This window comes from Dipodomys spectabilis, unplaced genomic scaffold, assembly GCF_019054845.1.
Source record: "Dipodomys spectabilis isolate Male_0828 unplaced genomic scaffold, ASM1905484v1 ptg000095l, whole genome shotgun sequence".
Lineage (NCBI taxonomy): Eukaryota > Metazoa > Chordata > Mammalia > Rodentia > Heteromyidae > Dipodomys > Dipodomys spectabilis.
In genome coordinates, this window is record NW_024870772.1 from 21541855 (window position 1) to 21563163 (window position 21309).

At 43.4% G+C, this 21309-nt stretch overlaps 1 protein-coding gene across 3 annotated transcripts; it reads left to right on the forward strand.

The window, feature by feature from the left end:
• The first annotated feature begins 3052 nt into the window (after nucleotides 1–3052).
• On the forward strand, nucleotides 3053–10425 carry Cby2 (chibby family member 2). Of its 3 annotated transcripts, XM_042685816.1 has the most exons (3): nucleotides 3053–3127; nucleotides 3754–3834; nucleotides 9238–10425. In XM_042685816.1, exons 1-3 carry the CDS (start codon nucleotides 3053–3055, stop codon nucleotides 10423–10425), a joined length of 1344 nt encoding a protein of 447 aa, XP_042541750.1. The 3 variants fall into 3 exon arrangements, with proteins under 3 accessions (XP_042541750.1, XP_042541751.1, XP_042541752.1); XM_042685817.1 differs by lacking the exon at nucleotides 3754–3834; XM_042685818.1 differs by lacking the exons at nucleotides 3053–3127; nucleotides 3754–3834 and adding an exon at nucleotides 4526–4573.
• The last annotated feature ends 10884 nt before the right edge of the window (nucleotides 10426–21309 follow it).

Genomic DNA, 21309 nt, shown 5'->3' on the forward strand with positions numbered 1-21309 from the left:
TCACCATAACCAAGGTATAGAATCATACCAGATGCCCCTCAATGGACTAATGGATCATGAAAATGTGGTCTATATATTCAATGGAATTTTATTCATCCATTAAAGAGTGATATTTTACCAGTTGTAAAGAAATAGAAAGACTGGAAAAAATTACATTACATGAAGATTAAGTGAAAAATGTCAGGCCCGGAGAGGCAAAAACAGAAGCTAGAATTAGCCTATAAACCTATAAATAAATATGTTGGTTTTTATGCAAGTGTTTACAAATGTATTGACTGAAATATGGCAGATTCGAGGGAGAACTCAAGTAGTGTAATTCCTTGGAAAGGCAAAGTCAAAGCCCAACAAAATAAGCACCAGGAAAAGGCTACTTTCAAGGGGTGAGGTAGAGCCAAGGGGAAAGGGGTAGACAAAGGAGGAGAAGAAGTGGGGGAGAATGCAGTAGAGAATTTAATGTATATTAAGAAAAATAAGTGAAGGAGTCTATTGGGAGGCATGGTGATAATATTGAAAGGGAGGGTATTGATCAAGATGCACTATATTTGTAAACTGCTTTGTTAAATGTAAACCCTTTGTACAACTACTTAAAGATAATAAAGTTATAGTTTTGTGAGATGAAAAAGTGCTGGAGATCTATTATGCAATGATGTAAATATACTCACCATTATCAAACTGTACATTTAAAGGCAGTTGAGATAGCAAACATATCATTATACAGTTGTAACCACAATAAAAAAAATCGAAGTTCCTCTGTTTAACCCGTATTGCTAATACAATTAGTCATCTTCTTGGATTTCCTGTATAGTATATTTTCTGAAGCTATCTCTTTGCAGTCTACTAAAGTAAGCCTTACCTTTAACTGGGGTATAGGAGACTCAGGTAGGCAATTTCAGTGTCTTTGGAGCTGTTATCCCTTTTCCATCCTAAGTGGCACAATAATGCAGAATTAGGGCTTTCTGGGTAACCAGAGTCTCAAGATGAATAAGAAGGCTGCCACCAATAGCTATAGAGTCGAAGGAATTGATTGAATTCAGATCAGAGGGATTGAGCATTGTGGTCTTTATGCAGTTTCTACACATAATAATAACATGTGGCCTTTTGTCTTTGGTTCCTGGCATAGTGCCCCCTTGGAATTTTCTGATGTTTTAGTTTGTGTGAATGGCACAACTCTGAGGATGGGTGGTAGTTGCCAGGAAACCAACTAGATCATTAGAGAGTTGGAATTTTCAGTAACCACACCTCCTAAAAAGGGAGTGGAGATTGAATTAAATTATCAGTGGACAAATGATTTTTTTTTTTTGTCGGTCATGGGGCTTGAACTCTGGGCTTGGGCGCCATCCCTCAGCTCTTCAGCTCAAGGCGTGCGCTCTACCGCTTAAGCCACAGCACACCTTCCGGTTTTCTAGTGGTTTATTGGAAATAAGAGTCTCACGGACTTTCCTGCCCGGGCTGGCTTTGAACCGTGATCCTCAGATCTCAGCCTCCCAGTAGCTAGGATTATAGGAGTGAGCCACTGGTGCCCGGCATGGACAAATGATTTAATCAATCACCTCTATGTAATAAAATCTTTCCAACTCGCTCTCTTGTAAACAATAGGGTTAATGCTGGGCACTGGTGGCTCACACTTGTAATCCTAACTTCTCAAGAGGCTGAGATGTGAGAATCACAGTTCAAAGCCAGCTCAAGCAGGAAAGTCTGTGAGACGGTTTTCTTCAATTAACCACCAAATGGCCAGAAGTGGAGGTATGGCTCATGTGGCCAAGTACTAGCCTTGAGCAAATAAGCTTAGGGATAGAGCCCAGACTCAGTTCAAGCCTCATGACTGGAACAAAAAAATACAAAAATAATAAGCAACAGGTTCAGAGAGCCTCCTGGTTGATAAGCAATTGGACAAGCTTAAAGGGTGAGGGGCTTTACCTTCTCCAATATCTCTTTTTGTGCAGTCACTGAGTTGTTCCCTTTATAATAAAGCTGTAATCATAGGTAAAATGTTTGCCTGTAGTCTTTGAGTAGTTTTAGCCAAGGAAGGGATGGGTGGAACCCCTAATTCGCATCCACAATTCAGTGTCAGAAGTACAGGAATTCTAGACTGAGTTTGGCATCTAGCGGTCTTGTCAGACTAGTCCCTAACTTGCACCTGATCCGAACTCCAGGAAGCAAGTGATAAATAGGATTGTAGGATACCCAAGGAGCACAGAAAATGCCTAAACAGCATTTCCCCTGAGTCTGGACTTAGTTCAGTTGGTGGTGTTTTGAAAATCTGGTCTCTTGAACTCAATGCCAATTCATAAATAATGAGATCAGGGTCTTGGAGAAAAGGAAATAAAGGTTTATTAATTTTTCAGGCAAAATGAGGATTGTTTGAATTAATTATCTCAGAAGTCCAGTCCAAGGGGGCAAGGTCTGAGGGGGCAGGGGAGAAGGTTATTATAGAAAAGCCTAGGAGCACTGACCTCCTGATGTGCATGCTGAGCTGTGATTGCATGCTGGAAGGTGGACTTGGGTGCTGGTGTGAGCCTCTAAAGTGTCCTCCTGCCTGCTCTGAATGTCCCTTCATTTCTGTGACGAGCAAGACAATGAACGGAGCATGGTGACCTGGCTTAGAGATGAAAGGACATTTTTGAATTCCCTCACATAGGGAATGAGGGGAGGGGAGGAAGTAGGAGGGAAAGAAAAGAAAAGAACGCTTTAAAAACAAGTGTAATTGAAATCATCCTGGTTAGTTATCAAACTGAAACTGTAATCACAAGCACGTTTAGATGTCTGTTCCTGTGACAGCATTTTCCCCTTCCTAAAAGTTCTGACTTCAGGTAGAAGAGGCCATCTCTGGAGAGAGGATGGGAGTGCCAGCCTAGCCTGGTAGTGAGGCTGAGAAAAGCATCTGAGGTGACCAAATAGAGGCTAATGTTTGGCCTATTATATGTCATACTGACCCTGAGCAGCCATATGGTTACAGCCAGTGCACATGCTTCCTGCCTGTCAGATGCCTCTTGCCCACCTGTAATGCTCAGAAAGAAACCATGAGCCCTGAAAAATACCATACTGCTTTGTGATGTCACCTCTGGAATGTTCTGAGTGTTTTGGTGACCAAGTTCTGCATAGGACCTATACCTGGCACCTCACGTTGGTATGATTTTTTTACTTGAGCTAGAAATAATAGTCTTGGACAATGAAGTAGGTCTCGCCATTTCTGCTTCAAAGACTTGCTTTTTCTTTCCTTTTTTCCTTTTTCTTTTTTTGTGTGGTGGTACTGGGATTTGAACTCAGGGGCTCAGGCTTGCTAGGTAGCCACTCTATTACTTGAGCCATACCTCCTAACCTTTGTTTTTTTTCTGTTTTAAATATGATCTTCTATTTTTTTTCCAGATCCTATTCCTCCTACCTAAGTCCTCATTGCTAGGAGTACAGCCCCCAACAGATGGGATCTTGCTAACTTTCCCCTCCCTTGGGCAGGCCTCAAGCCATCATCCTCCTATTTCTGCCTCTGAGTAGCTGGGATTACGACTGTGTATCACTCTATCGAGAATTTCAAGGACTTTCAAAAGCATTTTACATAGATTATAATACCTGTCTTAGTTTCTGTGTAGGGACCAATAAAATATACTTCTTAGATATCATCTATGTGTACCTTCAGACTCCAATCTTCATAAAGGGCATAAATGAATAGAAAGCCATTATGTACTTCAAGTGAGAAGCTGAAGTCCAGAGGATGGGCTGGGAAGCAGAAATCTTCTTATTTTCTCTCTTCCACAGCACACGAGGCCAAATTATACAAGAAAAAGAGATACCAGAACTGAAAGCCTAGAAATTCCAATCAATGTGGTTCTACTTCAGGTAGGGATAATTGCAGAAGGATGCAACCTATCAGTCAGTAGCTAGAAAAACCGTCCCCTCTTGACACTCTAGCAAGATGCAGTAGAACAGAGTGTTTGGGTCCTTCGGTTCTGATTGTGGCCGATTGTCCCCTAGCTGTGTGTTTAAGAGAAGAGCCCCTCTGGGCCTTGGGATCCTCTGGCCTTGAAAGAGCTGGGTCAGAATGATCTGGTAAGACCTTCAGCCTTAACCTTTCAAGTGTCTATGATACTATGAAATAACCATCTTTCTCAAGTGAGAGCATTTCATGCTGTTGTGTGTGCACATTTCTTCTGGGTTGTGATAACCGTTCTGGATTTCTTCTGGGTTGTGATAACCATTCTGGATTTCTGGGTAGAATTAAAACTGGGGGATTGAAAATCATACAGGCAAGAATGAGTCGATGCCAAGATGTGGAATGAGAAATTAAGCCCTGCTATGTACCCATCAGGGGGTGAAAAGGATTGACATCTTGTTATTGTGGTTAGTCGCTTTGTTTTATTTTCAGGCCAATAGCTTGTTGAAATTCTGGCAGGCTGGAGGTTCTCAGGTATCTCCTGCAAGCAGCTTGTCAGGGTCATTTTGACTGGATTGTTCCTACTGCTGCTATGTCACAAAGGGGTGACCTTGCTTTCTCCAGAGTCACCTGAGGCCCTGTTGGAAGAGCACAGCCATGCAACCAGAGGGGGTGAAATATAAGATGGAGGGAGCCAGTGCAGAGGTAAAATTCTCGGAAACCTTTGTCCAGGGATATATACAGGATACTGGTGGGCATTCCGTATATATCATTGTAATAACTGCCACAAATTTGTTCCGGAGGAGACAGAAAAACATTCTAGATGTTTGTCTTCACATTATCCTTGTAACTTTGTAAGGGATAGCCACTTGTCGCTCTATATTCTGGCTGAGCTTCATAAGCTTCATAAGTTTAGTCAGAAAATTAGATAACCTTCCCCTGACCATTCTACAGGAAGACGATAAGCTGTAGGAACCTGTCTAGGTCTCATTTCTTCTACTTGAAATACACAGTTGACCACCACTACTCCGGAGAGCGAACATAGTATCTATGGTTGCTTCATAGCTCACAGAAAACAACCTTCTCGTCCTTCTCCCTCCTCCTCTTGTCAAACTGCTTCTTTTGGAGGCACTTAGGGTTGAAAAAACAAATCTTTGTATTATTACTAGGGGAGAGGTAGAGGGAGACAGCCATAATGTGTAGGGGTGAGAATAGGATTTGAAAAAGTGGTCATGTGAATAGAAAGATTGGGAAGATTTTTCCCTCTACCCCTGGTACAGCTTTCCCCTTTCCCTTGCTCTCTCAGGAACAGTCTGGTAGTTGAGAAGGAGAAAAGATGTTTTGAGAAGGTAGAGCTTGTTCTGGGCATGCCCTCATCCTGTGCTGCAGGACCTGGGGCAGCTGCTGGAGTCTTAGAGGACAGACAGGGAGGGAATGAGGGGACATTTGCTCTCTAGGCCTGTGCGTATCTGGTCAGATAAGGCTTTGGCTTTGGCTTTGGCCTGACATAGAGGCAGATGTCAGGCAGGATGCCTGAGGCTGGTCCTCTTGGGGAGGCATGTGGACAATGATCTGAGTGAAAGCAGGGCTGTGAGAAGGGACCAAGGCACTCGCTGAGCTTCCCGAGTGAGATGATGCACGGCTTGGGGGAAAGGACTGATCTGAGAAATGATGAGAGGAAGAAAATGAATGGTATCATATGACAGGTTGAGGACCACACAAATGTGAGGGAGACATTGGGTTGAGAAGCTCACTAATAATGACAGAGCTGAAATTAGGGCCAGGAACCAATTAAATGCCCAATGCCTCTGCTAGGCAACCAGGTTGGGCCAGGTGGTGTCTATAGTCTCTCTCTCTCTCTCTGTTTCTGTCTCTCTCTCCCTCCCTCTTCTCTCCCTCCCCCCTTCTCTCTCTTACTGGTGTGTGTCCTGGGGATTGAACTCAGGGCCAGGGCACTATCCATGAGTGTCTTTGCTCAAATCTAGCCCTCCACCACTTGAGCCACAGCTCTAATTCTAGCTTTTTTGGGTAATCAATTGAAAATTAGAGTCTCAGGGGCTTTCCTGCCCAGGTTAGCTGTGAACTCTGATCCTTAGTCCTCAGCCTCCTGAGTAGCTAGCATTACAGGTGTGAGCCACCAGTGCCCAGCTTCAGTATCTCTTTTAAGAGAGTCTGCCTCTTTCTGGTCTGCTCATCCACAAACTCCCTCTGTGTGTCTAACCCACATGTCTTTATTCTGAGTGGAGGACCATTCATTCTGGAAGGGAACAGGCTCAGCTTTGTGTCCAGGAGGTACCTCTGGATCCTAGGTCCTCTCCTACTGGGGCATCTGGGTTTCTCAATTATATTGTAAACACGTCTGATTCACTAGTTCTTATCACCTTTAGGTATCTTTTGGCTTTATTGATTCCCTATTTTTCTCTCTCACATTAAATAGTTGTGTTTTCTGATCTATTTCCCTCCAGCACATTACTTGTAAGGCATCAAAGTTGTTTCCTGCCCTAGCAAATGGATCCTTCTAGTCCTTCTAGGATGTAACGACTAGGTTGTCTAAGGCAGGAATGCACACTTTCCATTGGGTACACTCTATGAATTTCATTAAGATATTATCTACCCCTAGATCATTAATGATCTATACCAGATATGAATGAATGCTCTCTTCCTCCCTCATTGTACCCTTCCCCTTCCCCTTCGTTCCAGCTTGCTCTTCAAGAAGTATGAACTTCTCCCTTCCCCACCAAGATACCCATGTCATCACCAATCTGAGTAATTGTTCATGGGAAGATTTCGGGAGAGTCTTTGTTAAGCAATTAACTGAAACTACTACATATGACATCATCTTTATTCTCTGATTTATTTTTTCTCCTTCAAATTGGAAGATTCCTGGGAGCAGGATATAAGAGCTTGGATTGTAGCCAGGGCCAAATTAATATTAGTTGATTCCTTGACACAACTGTAGAGAACAAATTGATATAATATTCTGAGTGAGCATGTGATTAAAGAATTTCTTGGTTACAAGACCAAGAAAAAGTTCCTTTCAGGACAACATCTGGATGACTCTGACTGGAACTGAGGGGAGAGGGGGGGCGGAATCATAGGAAAGAATTTATTTTGGCTCAGTTTTCCCAAAGATTGATCATGATTCTTGTCATCCTGAAACTGCCTTTATATTTCATGTATTTTCATTGAATTTTCTCACTTCCAGAAATAGACATAGGACCTCTTCAGTCCCACCTCAATAATTCAGTTATGTATTTGCTAAAAAGACATTTTTTCTTATAGAAGTGGAAATGTATGACTACTAAAATTTTAGTGATAAAACGCTTTCTCTCTATCTCTCTGTCTCTGTCTGACTGCTTCTCTGTCTGTCTATCTGTGTCCTTCCCTATGGCCACAATCCTGCCTCAGCCTCAGAGTGCCTGGATTATAGGCATGTACCACAATGTTCAGCTAAGCCATAAGGGCACACTGGACTTATTTATGTTCCTAGACTTACTTATATTCTTAGTCCTGAAGAATAGAGAGAGGAAAAATAATAGTAGTGCCCAGTCATAGGGAAGGACTTAGTTCCCTGATAAGGATTTAGTAATCCATTAACATTCCCAATGTTGGAGGACACTTGTGGGTACAAACTAGTTTGTACTTGGCCCATCTTATAAACATTAGACACATTAAGCCAGAGAAAGTTAAGGCTCAGAGGGCACCTAAGGTAATGTTTCCAGTCTTTCATTATACAGAGGTGGAGAAGGCTGTACAGTGAGAGAAGGTGACTGTGCAAAAAGACAAGAGTTCAATACCCTGGTTATCCAGAGTTAGGGGTCTACCACATATTGAAGTTCTGTTTTATGCCTTGAGGAGACAATTGAAAGTTCCTTGGGTACCTAGTTCAATATGCACAGTAGAACAAATGCAGCTGGATAGCATGATTTTAAAAGTCTTCAAGGAACCACAGACAAATCACAGCAATTCCTCACTGGATGCTCGGCTAGACTAGATTTTGATTAAAACAAAACAATCATAAAAACAATGAGACAAGAGCCGGGCGCTGGTGGCTCACGCCTGTAATCCTAGCTACTCAGGAGGCTGAGATCTGAGGATCGCGGTTCAAAGCCAGCCCGGGCAGGAAAGTCCATGAAACTCTTATCTCCAATAAACCACTAGAAAACTGGAAGTGGTGCTGTAGCTTAAGTAGTAGAGAGCTTGCCTTGAGCTGAAGAGCTGAGGGACAGGGCTCAGGCCCAGAGTTCAAGCCCCACAACCAAAAAAAAAAAAAAGAGACAAATGGGGAGATTTGACTGCTAAATTAGTACTTGCTGATACTAAGGGATCATTATTAAATAAGGGCTGATATTATTGTGGTTCTATAAAATGACAAACTGAACTACTTATGGATAAAATGTTATATTACTTTCATATAATAAGGTTGGTATCTTTACTCTCATTATGCCAGTAGATCTCATTGTTTGTAAATTTTATTTGTGAATTTACCCAACAGACTAACATTTGTAAGTTCAGAGCCAATGCTTATAGTACTTGTGTGTGCGTGTGTGTGTGTGTGTGTGTGTGTGTGTGTGTGTGTGTGTGTGTACGCGCGCGCTTCAGCCTGGGGTTTGAATTCAGGGTCCTGCGCTCAGGCACTATACCATTTGAGTCATAGCCCCAAACCCCACAATACTTCTGCGGCTTTTCTTAAACCTGCATAGAGTGGTATTGTCTGACAACCAGACTCTAACTGATGAGTCTCTTCTTTGGATTCTCATAGAGGATAATAATTCCCTTCTTACAGTTTAGTGTCACATTTTTTGAATGTGTGCACATTTCAGTGGTGATTTTGCTATTTAAAATGACTTCGGAGCACAGTACTAAAGAGCTGTTGAAGGTTCTCAATCAGAAGATGGCAGCGATGTGCTTTATGTTCGATACACTTTGCTAAGGCATGCATGACTCTGCTATTGATGCCGAATGTGAATCATATTCATTAAGGTGTCCACGAGTCATCTTCATTAAGATGTCTTTAAAAAGAAACACCCATAAAACACGTACTGACCACTGGATCCCCCGACAAAAAAATTGTGACCAGAAGCTCACAGGAACCTAGTCTAGTAGTCTCCTAGAGTTCCCTTAGTGGTTCAGTATTTGGTCGTTTAACTCCACGATCTTTCTAGAACAAAGCTGCACCGGTCCTGGTGAGGACTACCAAGAGGCAGAAGCGACCACCAGGGTCGGGCCCGAGTCTCGGTTGGGGTTTCCTGGGGCAGAGGGGAGGGGTGGTCCTCCCAGCCTCTTCCTCCATCAGCATCCCTGGGGTCAGCATCCCCGGGCGGGCCAGTTCCCTTGATTGACCCCAGGCTTCCTGTTCTCTCCCGCAGAGGGGCACAACCGAGCCCTTACTGAGGCTTCACAACCTGTACTCCGTCCCTCGCTGCTCTCGGCAGGCCACCTTGCCCCGCATGAGCCGCCGGGTAGCCAGCCAGCACTCCTACCCGCTCAACCGCTTCTCGTCCATGCCTTTGGATCCTATGGATCGCCCCACCTCCCAGGCGGACCTGGAGCTGGATTACAACCCTCCCCGGGTGCAGCTGAGCGACGAGATGTTCGTCTTCCAGGACGGGCGGTGGGTGAACGAGAACTGCCGCCTGCAGTCCCCTTACTTCTCCCCCTCCTCCTCCTTCCACCACAAGCTGCACCACAAGAGGCTGGCCAAGGAGTACCTGCTGCAGGAGGAGAACCGGGCCCTGCGCGAGGAGAACCGGGCCCTGCGCGAGGAGAACCGGGCCCTGCGCAAGGAGAACAAGATCCTGCAGGTCTTGTGGGAGGAGCACAAGGCCTCGCTGGGCCTGGAGGACAGCCGGGCCTCCTCGCCCCTGGCGCGCAAGGACGCCACGTCCCAGGAGGTGGTGAAGAAGGACGCCTCGGCCCTGCCGGTGCAGCGCAGCAAGGAGAACACGCTCCAGCTGCTGCGGGAGGAGAACCGCGCCCTGCAGCAGCTGCTGGAGCAGCGGCAGGCCTACTGGGCCCAGGCGGAGGATAAGGCGGCCACCGGGGAGGACAGCAAGGCGCCCCCGTCTCCTCACGAGGAACCCCACAGTCCTGGGCTGATGCCAGACCAAGGCCCAGGCCTCTCCTCTCCCTTTGAGGAGTCCAAGGGGCCCTCCACCCCGCAGGAGGACGCTAAGACGCTGAGGGCCCTGCGGGAGATGGTCAATGACCTGTCCGGGCCTTCCGGGGGAGAGGAGGCCAAGGTGGGTCCCAGCCTGGCTGACGGCGGGCAGCCGCTGCAGCTGCTGCGGGAGATGAGCCAGGCGCTGCAGGCCCTGCGCGAGGAGAACCGGCTGCTGCAGGAGGAGAACCGGGCCCTGCACGTGCTGCGGGAGGAGCACCGGGCCTGCCAGGACGACAACAAGGCCCTGTGGGAGAATAACAAGCTCAAGCTGCAGCAGAGGCTGGTCATCGACACGGTGACCGAGGTCACCGCCCGCATGGAGATGCTCATCGAGGAGCTCTATGCCTTCATGCCGGCCAAGAACAAGGACCTCAAGAAGCCCGGCAGGGTCTGAAAGCCTTTGCCTGCAGTCGACAGGGATAGAACACCTCCAGGCCAGGGAACCATCCCTCCGTCCGTCCGTCCGTCCTCCCTGGTCCTCCCCGCCTGTCGCCCATCAGTATGTTGTCTGTTCATGGAGGCATGCCACCTCCCTAATGCCTAGAAGCAATAAAGGCTAACATGGCTGGGGTCAGCCAGTATCTGTGTGTGCCTCTGCCTTCTTTGCTTTTTTAAATGTTTATGGTTTTGCTGGTGCCAGTGGCTTACGCCTGTAATACTAAACTACTCAGGAGGCTGAGATCTAAGGATGGTGATTTGGAAGCCAGCCCCGGGAGGAAAGTCCAGGAGACTCTTGTGTCTGCGATTAACCACCATCAAGCTGGAAATGGAGCTGTGGCTCAGGTGGTAGAGTGCTAAACCCCACTTTGACACTTCAGTATCACCCGAAGTCTATTGCTCATATCATGACTCAGTTTTGGTGTCATACCTTCAGTTTGGACAAATAGAGAGTATCTATAATGTCATAGTGTCCACCACTGTGATATACTGAATAGTTTATCAGTGCCTTACACATTCTATGTTCCCATTATTCATCTCTCAGTTTCTGGCAACCACTGGTGATTGCCTACCTAGTTTTGCCTTTTTCAGCATGTCATGTAGTTGGAATCATACAACTGGCTTCCTTGTATAAGCATTTTTTTAAAAAAAATATTTTTTGCTGGTTGTGGGGCTTGAACTCTTGGTCTGGGCTCTGTCCCTCAACTATTCAGCTCAAGGCAAGTGCTCTACCACTTGAGCCACAGCACCACTTCCCATTTCCTGGTGGTTAACTGGAGATAAGAGTCTCATGGACTTTCCTGTCCGGCTGGCTTTGAACCATGATCCTCAGATCTCAGCCTCCTGAGTAGCTAAGATTACAGGAGTGAGCCACTGGCACCTGGCTTGTATGAACATTTTAAGGTTCCTCCATGTCTTTTCATTAATAGCTCATTTCTTTTGAGTACTGAATACTATTTCATTGTCTGGCTGTATCATGGTTTACCCACTCACCTTCTGAAGGGCATCTTGGTGGCTTCCAGGTTTTGACAATTGTGAATCCAGCCTTTTCTTCTCCCTTACTTTCCCAGTCTCTTCCTTATGTCTCTTTCATTTCCTCTCATTTTTTTATTACCTTTTCCTCCTTCCCTTTTTCCTCCCTCCCTCCCTTTCTCTACTCCCTTTCCCTTTGATCATCTATTTCTGGGGCAGCGCAATAGATGGGGGTAGTGGGAGAGGCAGTCACTAAGCCATGGCTTCCTACTGGTTGTGAATGACACTCGAGACTGGAAAGCTCTGGTGGGGTGGGGACAGCACTTACTGTGCATTGTGTGGCCAGAGACCTCCAGCTGTAACAGACGAATATTTGTGTAGATATTGTCTTCTGGGAAATGCAATCCCAACCCTGTGCAAGATTCTCAGAGTAACATTTCTGAAACATTAGTCTTAAAAATGTTCTGAGGGAGGATTGGGTCTGGGGAGGGGAGGAGAATGGGAAGGGATGGGAAGGGGAAACAACAAGGAGGCAATAAAATGATAAGAAATGTACTCGTTAACTTTTTTTTTTTTTGGGTCCAGTCGTGGGGCCTGAACTCTGGGCTTGGGCGCTGTCCCTCAGCTCTTCAGCTCAAGGCTAGCGCTCTACCACTTGAGCCACAGCACCACTTCCGGCTTTTTTTTTTCTTTTTGCTTATGTGGTGCTGAGGAATCGAACCCAGGGCCTCATGCATACAAGGCAAACTCTCTACCACTGAACCACCTTCCCAGCCCTTCGCTTAGCACCATCTTATATGGTCATATGTACATAAACTATTGACTATTCTGCTTATCTGATGAGATTATCCTAAACATATACTAATTATTACAAATAAGGGAGACCATGGGCCTATGTTTCTTTGGGTCTGGCTGGCTTCACTTAATATGTTTTTTTCCAAGTCCTTCCATTTCCTTACAAATGGGGCAGCATCATTCTTTCTGATGGAAGCTTAGAATTCATATATGTGTGTGTGTGTGTGTGTGTGTGTGTGTGTGTGTGTATCATTTTCCTGATCCATTCATCTACTGAGGGGCATCTGGGTTGGTCCATAGCTTAGCTATGGTAAATAATGCTGCAATAAACATAGTGGTCACTGCATTTGATTTTGATACCCTGGGCATTTATATATATTTATCTGAACTAGGGAAGGGAAGGGAAGGGGAACAATAAAATGGTGAGAGAAAGGACAAAGGCAGAACTTATGCAACAGTGATACAAGACAATATGTTGGAAATGTTCTGTACAATTGGGGGAGGAGAGTGTGGGGAGGGAAAGTGTGAGAAAAATGAGGGAAGGGGTAACAAGTTAGACAAGAAATGTAATCACTACCTTATATAACTGTAACGCCTATGTACATGACCTTGACAATAAATTTTTTAAAATGTTCTTAGGAAATGAAGGCTTCCACAAAGGAAATTGTTATAGTCCCATATAGCAGAGTCAAAAATTCCACTCTGAGCCAGGTGCCAGTGGCTCATGCCTGTAATCCTAGCTACTCAGGAGGCTGAGATCTGAGGATCACTGTTTGAAGCCACACTGGGTAGAAAAGTCCCCATGAGATTCTTATCTCCAATAAACTGCTCAAAAAAGCCCAAAGTGATAATGTAACTCAAGTGGTAGAGCACCAGACTTGAGCACAAATTGGCTCAGGGACAGTGCCCAGGCCCTGAGTTCAAGCCCTAGGACCAGCAAACAACAACAATGACAAAAAACTTTGACCAGAAGCTTCTGAGAAATTCCACAGAGGAGAAATTCCACAGAGGAGAAATTCCACAGAGGAGAAATTCCACAGAGGAGAAATTCCACAGAGGAGAAATTCCACAGAGAAGATACCTTCTTCTCTTCAGTGCACCTAGGATTGCTCAATTTTATTTGATAGTGGGATCCCTCTATTTCTTTCTTTCTTTTTTTTTGGGTCCGATCGTGGGGCCTGAACTCTGGACCTGGGCGCTGTCCCTCAGCTCTTCAGCTCAAGGCTAGCATTCTTACCACTTGAGCCACAACGCCACTTCGGCTTTTTTTTCTGCTTATGTGGTGCTAAGGAATCAAACCCAGGGCCTTATGCATGCAAGGCAAGCACTCTACGGCTGAGCCACCTTCCCAGCCCCGAATCCCTCTATTTCTACTGACCACTGATCAAGGAGAGCTGCTGTCTGCTCTCTGCAGCTCTAGGCTCACCTCTTTGCTACTAGGTTTACAGCTGTGAACATCATGGTTCACACATCCCAGCTGGATGAAAGGGCTCAGGCAGGTGGTTGCCAGGCGTGATAGAAGAAGGGCTTAAAATTTTGTGTGTTAACTTTTGGTTCTCATTCTGAAGTTGGGTACATTTGAAAAACTATAGATGTGAGTTTAGTTCCCATATATTGTTATAAGATGAAATCTGGGGGTCTTTGAAGCAGCGCTGTTAACTTTTCATCCTCAATATTATTCACTAGTAAGGATATAAAGAAGGACTTTACCTATTTTGTTCACAGGACAATTGGTGATTGTATTGTGACAGACATAAGTTTAAGACTGGTCACTCCTCACTCCTAGCCTCATTGTTAATGCTGATTAAATTTCTGAGAAACTCAGAAGGCAAGCCAAAGGTAGAAAAAGATCCACTTCCCATAAATCCATAGAGCTCTTTGCCTGTCACTTTGCACCTGATATGACCCCCTAGAACCCTTTGAGGAGGGTTTCTTCTGAGCTGCTTTTTTTTTTTTTTTTTTTTTTTGTATTTATGGAAGAAGAAACTCAGCTACAAAAAGCCATACTTGGTCATCAAACAGACTGAGTGGCCTCAGATCTCCAAGTCTATTGAAGTCACATTGCCAATTTCTTGGTCTCTAAACATTAGGTTTAAAAATACTTTTGATGCCTTTTCCCCCTCTTTCCCCCCCTCCGCCCCCAGATTTAGGAACTTGTCAAGTCTTATACAGAAACAGCATCAGAAATTTCAAAGGGCAAAGATTGCTATGAGAGTATTTCTTCTCCCCAGCTGGTGACTACACATGAAACCTGCACAAAGCACCAGAGGTGATGAATGTGCTGGTGAAGGCTGAATAATTTATTCTGCTGTTGTCACCAAAATCTGAAAAATGGGAAGTGATTGTGAGAGGCCTTTGGGTCTTTGTAGATTCCTTTCCCCCTGTATTAGGCAAATTTATCATCTAGGGCCTCATGAAATCTCATACCTTATTTAAGTCAGCATAATATCTCCAGGGTGTAGAGGTTTTCCTTTTTTTTTTGTCTTTTGATGAAATCAAATTGATTTCTGTTATTCCAGACAGTGGAAAAACAAAAAAGTCACTCTTCCAACATTTGTGTTTCAAATATTTAAATTGTGTTAATTTATATAGCAGCAATTGGATGTTTTTCACCAGTTAAGGGATTCAGAGAAGTTAATACTATTTAACAATGTCAACTTTCTCTGTCATACAGAATCTAAATGGGTGAAAAATTAGCAAGACAAGCCATAAAATGCCATTTTTATGAAGCAGGGGAGATTTACTTCAAAACAATATTTTATTGTACAGTACAGTGCAATCTGTCATAGATTAGCTCACATTTCTAGTGGGATCTAACCTCCAGTAGAACAGAAGAAAAATATTTTTTAAAGTTTCCTCTAAACATCTCTGCTCCTTTTTCAACTCTATGTCTGCCTTCTGTTCCAACCTTAGCTTCTTCTCTAATAGCTGGGCATGTCTTGGCTCCAAGTCAATTAGGTTTTTATTAAAAAGAGCTAAACTTGCTTTCTTAACTTCCCTCACTTGGCTCTTGGTTTGACTGGCTTGTTTTGGTTGGTAAAGTCAATTATAACCCCTATTTCCTAATAAAATGTCTAAATCCCATCCTTTCACCCATCTAATGCCTAAGTTGAGGGTAGAAGTAGAGAAGAACATTCACACTCTGTAACTACTAGCTAATTAATGGAAACTGAGCCCCAGCCTTCAGGAAGGAGATTCTCATTGGAAGATTACCTATGCATAGAAGGACATTGCATTAGTTTTTCACTACTATAATTAAATACTTGAGGTAGGCTATTTATAGAGAAGAGGCTAGAACAGAGTGCTGGAGGTTCCCAAGGTATGGAGCTGGCTTCAGCTTGGCTTTGGTGATAACTCATGGCAGATAGCAGCACAAGGGTGGAACACACGTGGAGAGAATATATTGCCAAAAAGGCATGGCATGGCCAGGTTTCGCCTTTTATAACAAGTCTCTTCCAGAACTAAACAAAGGGTTTTACTAGGACTGTGTTAATCCCTTTCAGAGACATACCCTTAAGAAATCAAGGGCCTCTCAGTAAGTCCCATTTGTAATAAAGATCCCACTACCGCCTAAAATCACTACCTTGGGACCAAGCCTCCTATACACAAACTCTTGGAGACACATTCAAATCATATCTAAACCATGGTCATCACTCTTGAGTGTAACAGAGTCTCAACAGTAGGGATGAGAATCAAGAATCTCCCAGGAAATTTCGCAGTGCTCAAATTATGTTCTTGAATACATTTTTCCCCCTAAGGAACTGCCACAAATTAGAGTGACCATCTGCATGTGGTCAATGATTGCTGGAGTCCAGTATTATACTGGGAAGCATGGGAAGCAGCAGAGAGAGAGAGAGAGACAGAGAGAGAGAGAGAGAGAGAGACAAAGAGACAGAGAGACAGAGAGAGAGAGATGGAGAGAGAGAGAGAGAGAGGGAGAGAGAGACAGACACACATACACTGGGACAATGTGTCTGATAAGGGATATTAGAGACCCTTATTTCCTTCTAAACTGTCATTATCTTTATTACCTTTACAATTTTTAGAGTTGAATTTCGAATTCGTTAGGAAATGACTGAGCAGCAAGGCCATTTTTAGGGTGTCCTACACATGTTAAGGGCAGTTTCTGAGCACTGTCTTTCTGTTTTGTTCATGATGTTGACCCTCTGTCATTTACAGCAGACAGAATACTTCTGCTTGGAGTTTCCCCCTTGCATTCACACGTAGGTCTTCACCAGTCTGAGGCCTTATCAGTTCCTTACCATCTTTGTTCATTCCAACAATGGCCATTGTAACCAAGAACAAGTAAGGAGCAGGTTGACAGATTATTTTTTTTAATGCTGTCAACAGCCATGGCTGTTTAATTTATGACATTTTCCCTTTCTGTAAGCCTATCTGTTCTTTACAGATAGGTGAATCAGAGCACTCCATTGGAAGTGCTCATCTTAGAAACATTAAGTCCAGATGCTCTTGGACTAGAAGATAATTTCTTGGGCTGTCATTAGTTTCTGTGGGCCTATGGCTGGATGGTTCTCACCTTTTCCATATCCTCTCTCATCCAACCAACCACCAGGCAACCATTGAATGCAGCTCTTGAATCCTTTTACTTTTCTCTGTTTCCATGGGGCCAACTCCATTCCTGGTCACTCACTGTTACTTGTTAGGTGAATGCTACAACTCAGAATCTATCCACAATTACTTTTAGCCCTGCTTTTTTTCTGACCTGAATATGACGTATCATATTTCTACTTCACGGGATCTCTATTAGGTTCTTTCAAATGAAAGATTAGTGTCTTGTGAGAGTGATACCCAGAGAGGGCAAATAGTTTTCACTCCTAAGAAGAGCAGACAGAGCTCTGGGGCAGCTGAACTTGAAGGAGTGGGAAAGGATGGTCCTGGTACTGAATTGTGTCCTCCAAAATGGTTATGTGAATGCTCTTACCCCCAGTGTAATGGTATTTAGAAATGGGATCTTTGAGAGATCCTTAGGTTAGATGAGGTCACAAGGGTTGGATGGGACAAGGACCCGGGGAGAAGAGCCACTAGAAAACTGGCTTGCTATATCTTTCTCTCTTCCATGTGAGAACACTGAGAAGGGGCCATCTAGAAACCAGAAAGAGGCCCTTACCAGAACCTGGCCTTGCTGTCCCTCTGATATCAGACATCCAGCCACAAGCACTCTAAGAAAATCAACTTCAGGCCTTGAAGCTACCCTATCTTGAATACATTGCTATGATAGCCATCCCTAAGATGCATGAGACCCTTGTGGTGAGGTCACCCTCGATGTGATTATGCTGATGGATGTCAAAACTCAAAAAGCTCCCATCTGCTCTTTACCTTCAGTGAAGATCACCTATTCTGTAGAGGTTTACACCAGCATCATGGACTTCTGGGTCAGACTTTTGGGGATGTCTTAGCAACATCACTTACTTATGACCTTGGGCAAATCATTTAGCCTCTCTGTGTTTCCTTCTCTATAAAATGAAGAAAGCAATGAAGTACCTTCCCACGTACTTACTGCCATGTCATAAACTCATTCTAAAACTTGAAACAACCACTTAATTAGTTCCTATTTCTCACAGTTTGGCAAATTAGGCTGGACTCAACTGGGTAATTGTTTAGGTCTTCTGGTTCTCTTCCTCTAGCAATTTACTGCTGACTTTGTTTCATAATGGAGGAAAGGGTTCAAGAGACAGAAAGCTGAAGTATGTAAGTCCTCTTGAAACTGAGGCTTGAAACAGCTCCATTCTCCCTTCTAGGAACAAAGTCAGCCCAGATTTAAGGGTGGTAAAATATGTTCTACCTCCTGATGGCAGGAGCTGCCATCATCATACATGAAAATATGGGCCCTCAATACACTGCTTTACAGGTTGTGTGTGTGCGTGCATGCGCGCGTATGCGCTGGTCCTGGGGCTTCTGGCACTGTCACTGAATGGCTCAGGGCTAGTGCACTACCATTTGAGTCACAGCTCTACTTCTGGCTTTTTTGGTGGTTAATTGAAGATGAGTCTCACGGTATTTTCTGCCTGGGCTGACTTCAAACCGTGATCCTCAGATCTCAGCCTCCTGAGTATGTAGGATTGCAGGTATGAGTCGCCATTGCCCCGTTACTGAGGACACAATGGAGGCAATATACAGGGAGTATTTATAACAGAGACTAGTACACTATAGCATTCAATAAATATAGTTCTTATGCATTCCTTAATCAGTATGCTTTTCTGTATGTCTGTAAGGATATAGATAAAAATTACAGCAATTGATAGAAAGCCACTTTATAGACTTTTGAGGGTTTCTTTTTCCATTTGTTTAACTAGAATATTATTTGTGATCCCGGAAGGATTGTCTGAAGTCAACAACTAGGATCCTCTTTTATTTACAAACACAGATTCATTGTGAGGCTTCAATAAACATATGAAAATGACTAGGTTGGTGCCTGGAATGTAATAAGTACTAAATAATGAAGGCTATAGTGATTATTATAGTATTGTAATAGATTCGGTCATTTGAAAAAGAATCTACCATTTACCAGGCCCCATTCCTTCCTAAAACTCATACTTAATTTAACATGATGCTAAGAACTCAAAGTGAATGGGAAAATAAGTGAGCGACGTAGAAGTACAATTGTTTTATGAGGAAATTCCCTCATAACCTCGTAGATAGATATATATTATACAAGTAGATCATAACATAGTCTCCATATCTCCAGTATGTAGCTTCCACAGATAAATGGATGGCCCAGTGTTCATTGGTTCCCACCAACCTTCATTTCAGGTAGTTTTCTAAAGAAAGTTCCAGGTGTCACTCATAAATGCTTCAACGCATGCCACTAATAAACATTTTGTTTTAATTTTTTAGGCACTTTGTTATTATTTATTTTTAAAAACTACCTTGTAGCTATCCCATCTATCCAAATTAACCACAGTTCTTGAATACAATGCAATAAAAATCAATTCATAATAAAATTTCTGACAAACTTGACAATAAAAGTCCTTGTCTGATTCAAACAGCATCCATATATTGCTATGCTCCTTAATCTTTTTTTTCCTTCGCCAGTCCTGGGGCTTGCACTCGGGGCCTGAACACTGTCCCTGAGCTGCTTTTGCTCAAGGCTAGCACTCCGCCACTTGAGCCACAGCACCATTTATGCTTTTTTCTGTTTATGTGGTGCTGAGGAATTGAACCCAGGGCTTCATGCATGCAAAGCAAGCCCTGTACCAATCTTTTTTTTTTTTTTGGTCAGTCGTGGGGCTTGAACTCTGGGCCTGGGCGCTGTTCCTCAGCTCTTTAACTCAAGGCAAGCGCTCTACCACTTGAGACACAGTACCACTTCTGGTTTTCTAAGCAGTTTATTGAAGATCTAAGAGTCTCCAGGACTTTCCTGTCTAGGCTAGCTTTGAACCATGATCCTCAGATCTCAGCCCCTGAGTACCTAGGATTACAGGCATGAGCCACTGGCGCCTGGCTAATCTTTTTTTTTTTTAAGGAAATTTTAAAGCGGTTTTTAGGACAGCTGGCATTAGCTAATATCCTCTAAACTCAAGACCTTCCAGGGACATGAGGCAGCCAGGCTGCGATGCATTCAATGTATATGTGCCAATGTAGGTTTGAACTCTGCGTCCTCCAGGAAATGAGGTTACTATTCAGAGTACCTAAAACTTAACTGATTTAGAACTCTTCAGAAAGCTGCTGTATAGAGCTAGAGGTGGTGTAACCAATATTGATGAAATAGCTAGGCTTTATTTATTTCAAGATCATTTGAGGTTCTTTTTTTTTTTTTGGTCGGTCGTGGGGCTTGAACTCTGGGCTTGGGTGCTATCTCTCAGCTCTTCAGCTCAAGGCGAGTGCTCTACCATTTGAGCCACAGCGCCACTTCCTAGTTCAAGATCATTTGAAAGAAATGAAGACCAAAGGTATGACCGTGGGGCCTGATGCCTAGGACTGAGTAGAAACAGCAGAACTATTTCTGCTGAGGAAGGCCTTGTAGTCCTCTAAGGACTAAGGATTGGTATTACCCCTACACCCCCTTCCCCTCTCCTCAGTTCCCCACAAACAGGAGAATTTAATATTAGACTGTCACAGAGAAAACTAAATTGATTCTTCCCTCCTTTCCTCTTTTCCTTTCAATTTTGTCTCTTTGTACGTGTTAGCTCTGGCATTGGAAAAGAAGATTGCAAATACCTTAGTGTGTTTTCTTTAGTTGTCTGAAGTAGAAAGTCTTAAAACAAAACAAAACAAAACAAAACCTAGTTCAATACATGCAGTGTGAGCAATGAGGAAAGATCTTAATCTTTTAGACAAGATAGATTTCTGTATTTATGTATTCATTCAATACGAGACAGAAAACAGCTCCCCTAGACTGTTTTTTTCCCTTATTTCCTCTGGGAATTCAGTCACAAAATTTGGCCAATTCTCCTTCTTCTTTGTTTCTTCAACTTCTTTTTTTTTTTTCTTGATCAATCTGATTGTTGATCCACTAAAAGGCCCTACCTGCTATTGCTTAAATGATGAGGGTCAAATGCTAAGTAAATCAATTTTTCATACTATAGCCAGGTGAAAATTTTAAAACAGCTCCGACTGTCATGGTTTTCCTCCAAAGTTCCTAATGACTATTTATTTATTTATTTATTTAATTGTAAGTAGACTTTCTTGCCAGTATTTTGTGTTCAATTACAAGTGGGCAGGCATATGGATTCTTTTAGCTTGAAGGGTGGCTGAGCTGTAAGCAGACTTATTGATTCCCCATCATGTGCCATACAGGCATCATTTTCTATATGTTCCATTATGTGGAAAAGATATGAAGAACAACTTTTTACATTAACATACATAGCATTATGAATACCCAACGTAAGCACAAATAACATTATACACACATAGAATACACATAGAAGAAAAATGAAAATCATGTCTTGAGAAGATCGAAAGCAAAGATGAACTAATCAAATTATGTCATGATAATGACATGCTAATGAGAGATTTTCCAATGAGCTTGCACTTGTTCAATAATTGCCCAAATATTTACTAAACATCTAACTATATTCCAGGCTTTATTATAGGTATGAGTCACAGGAGAGCA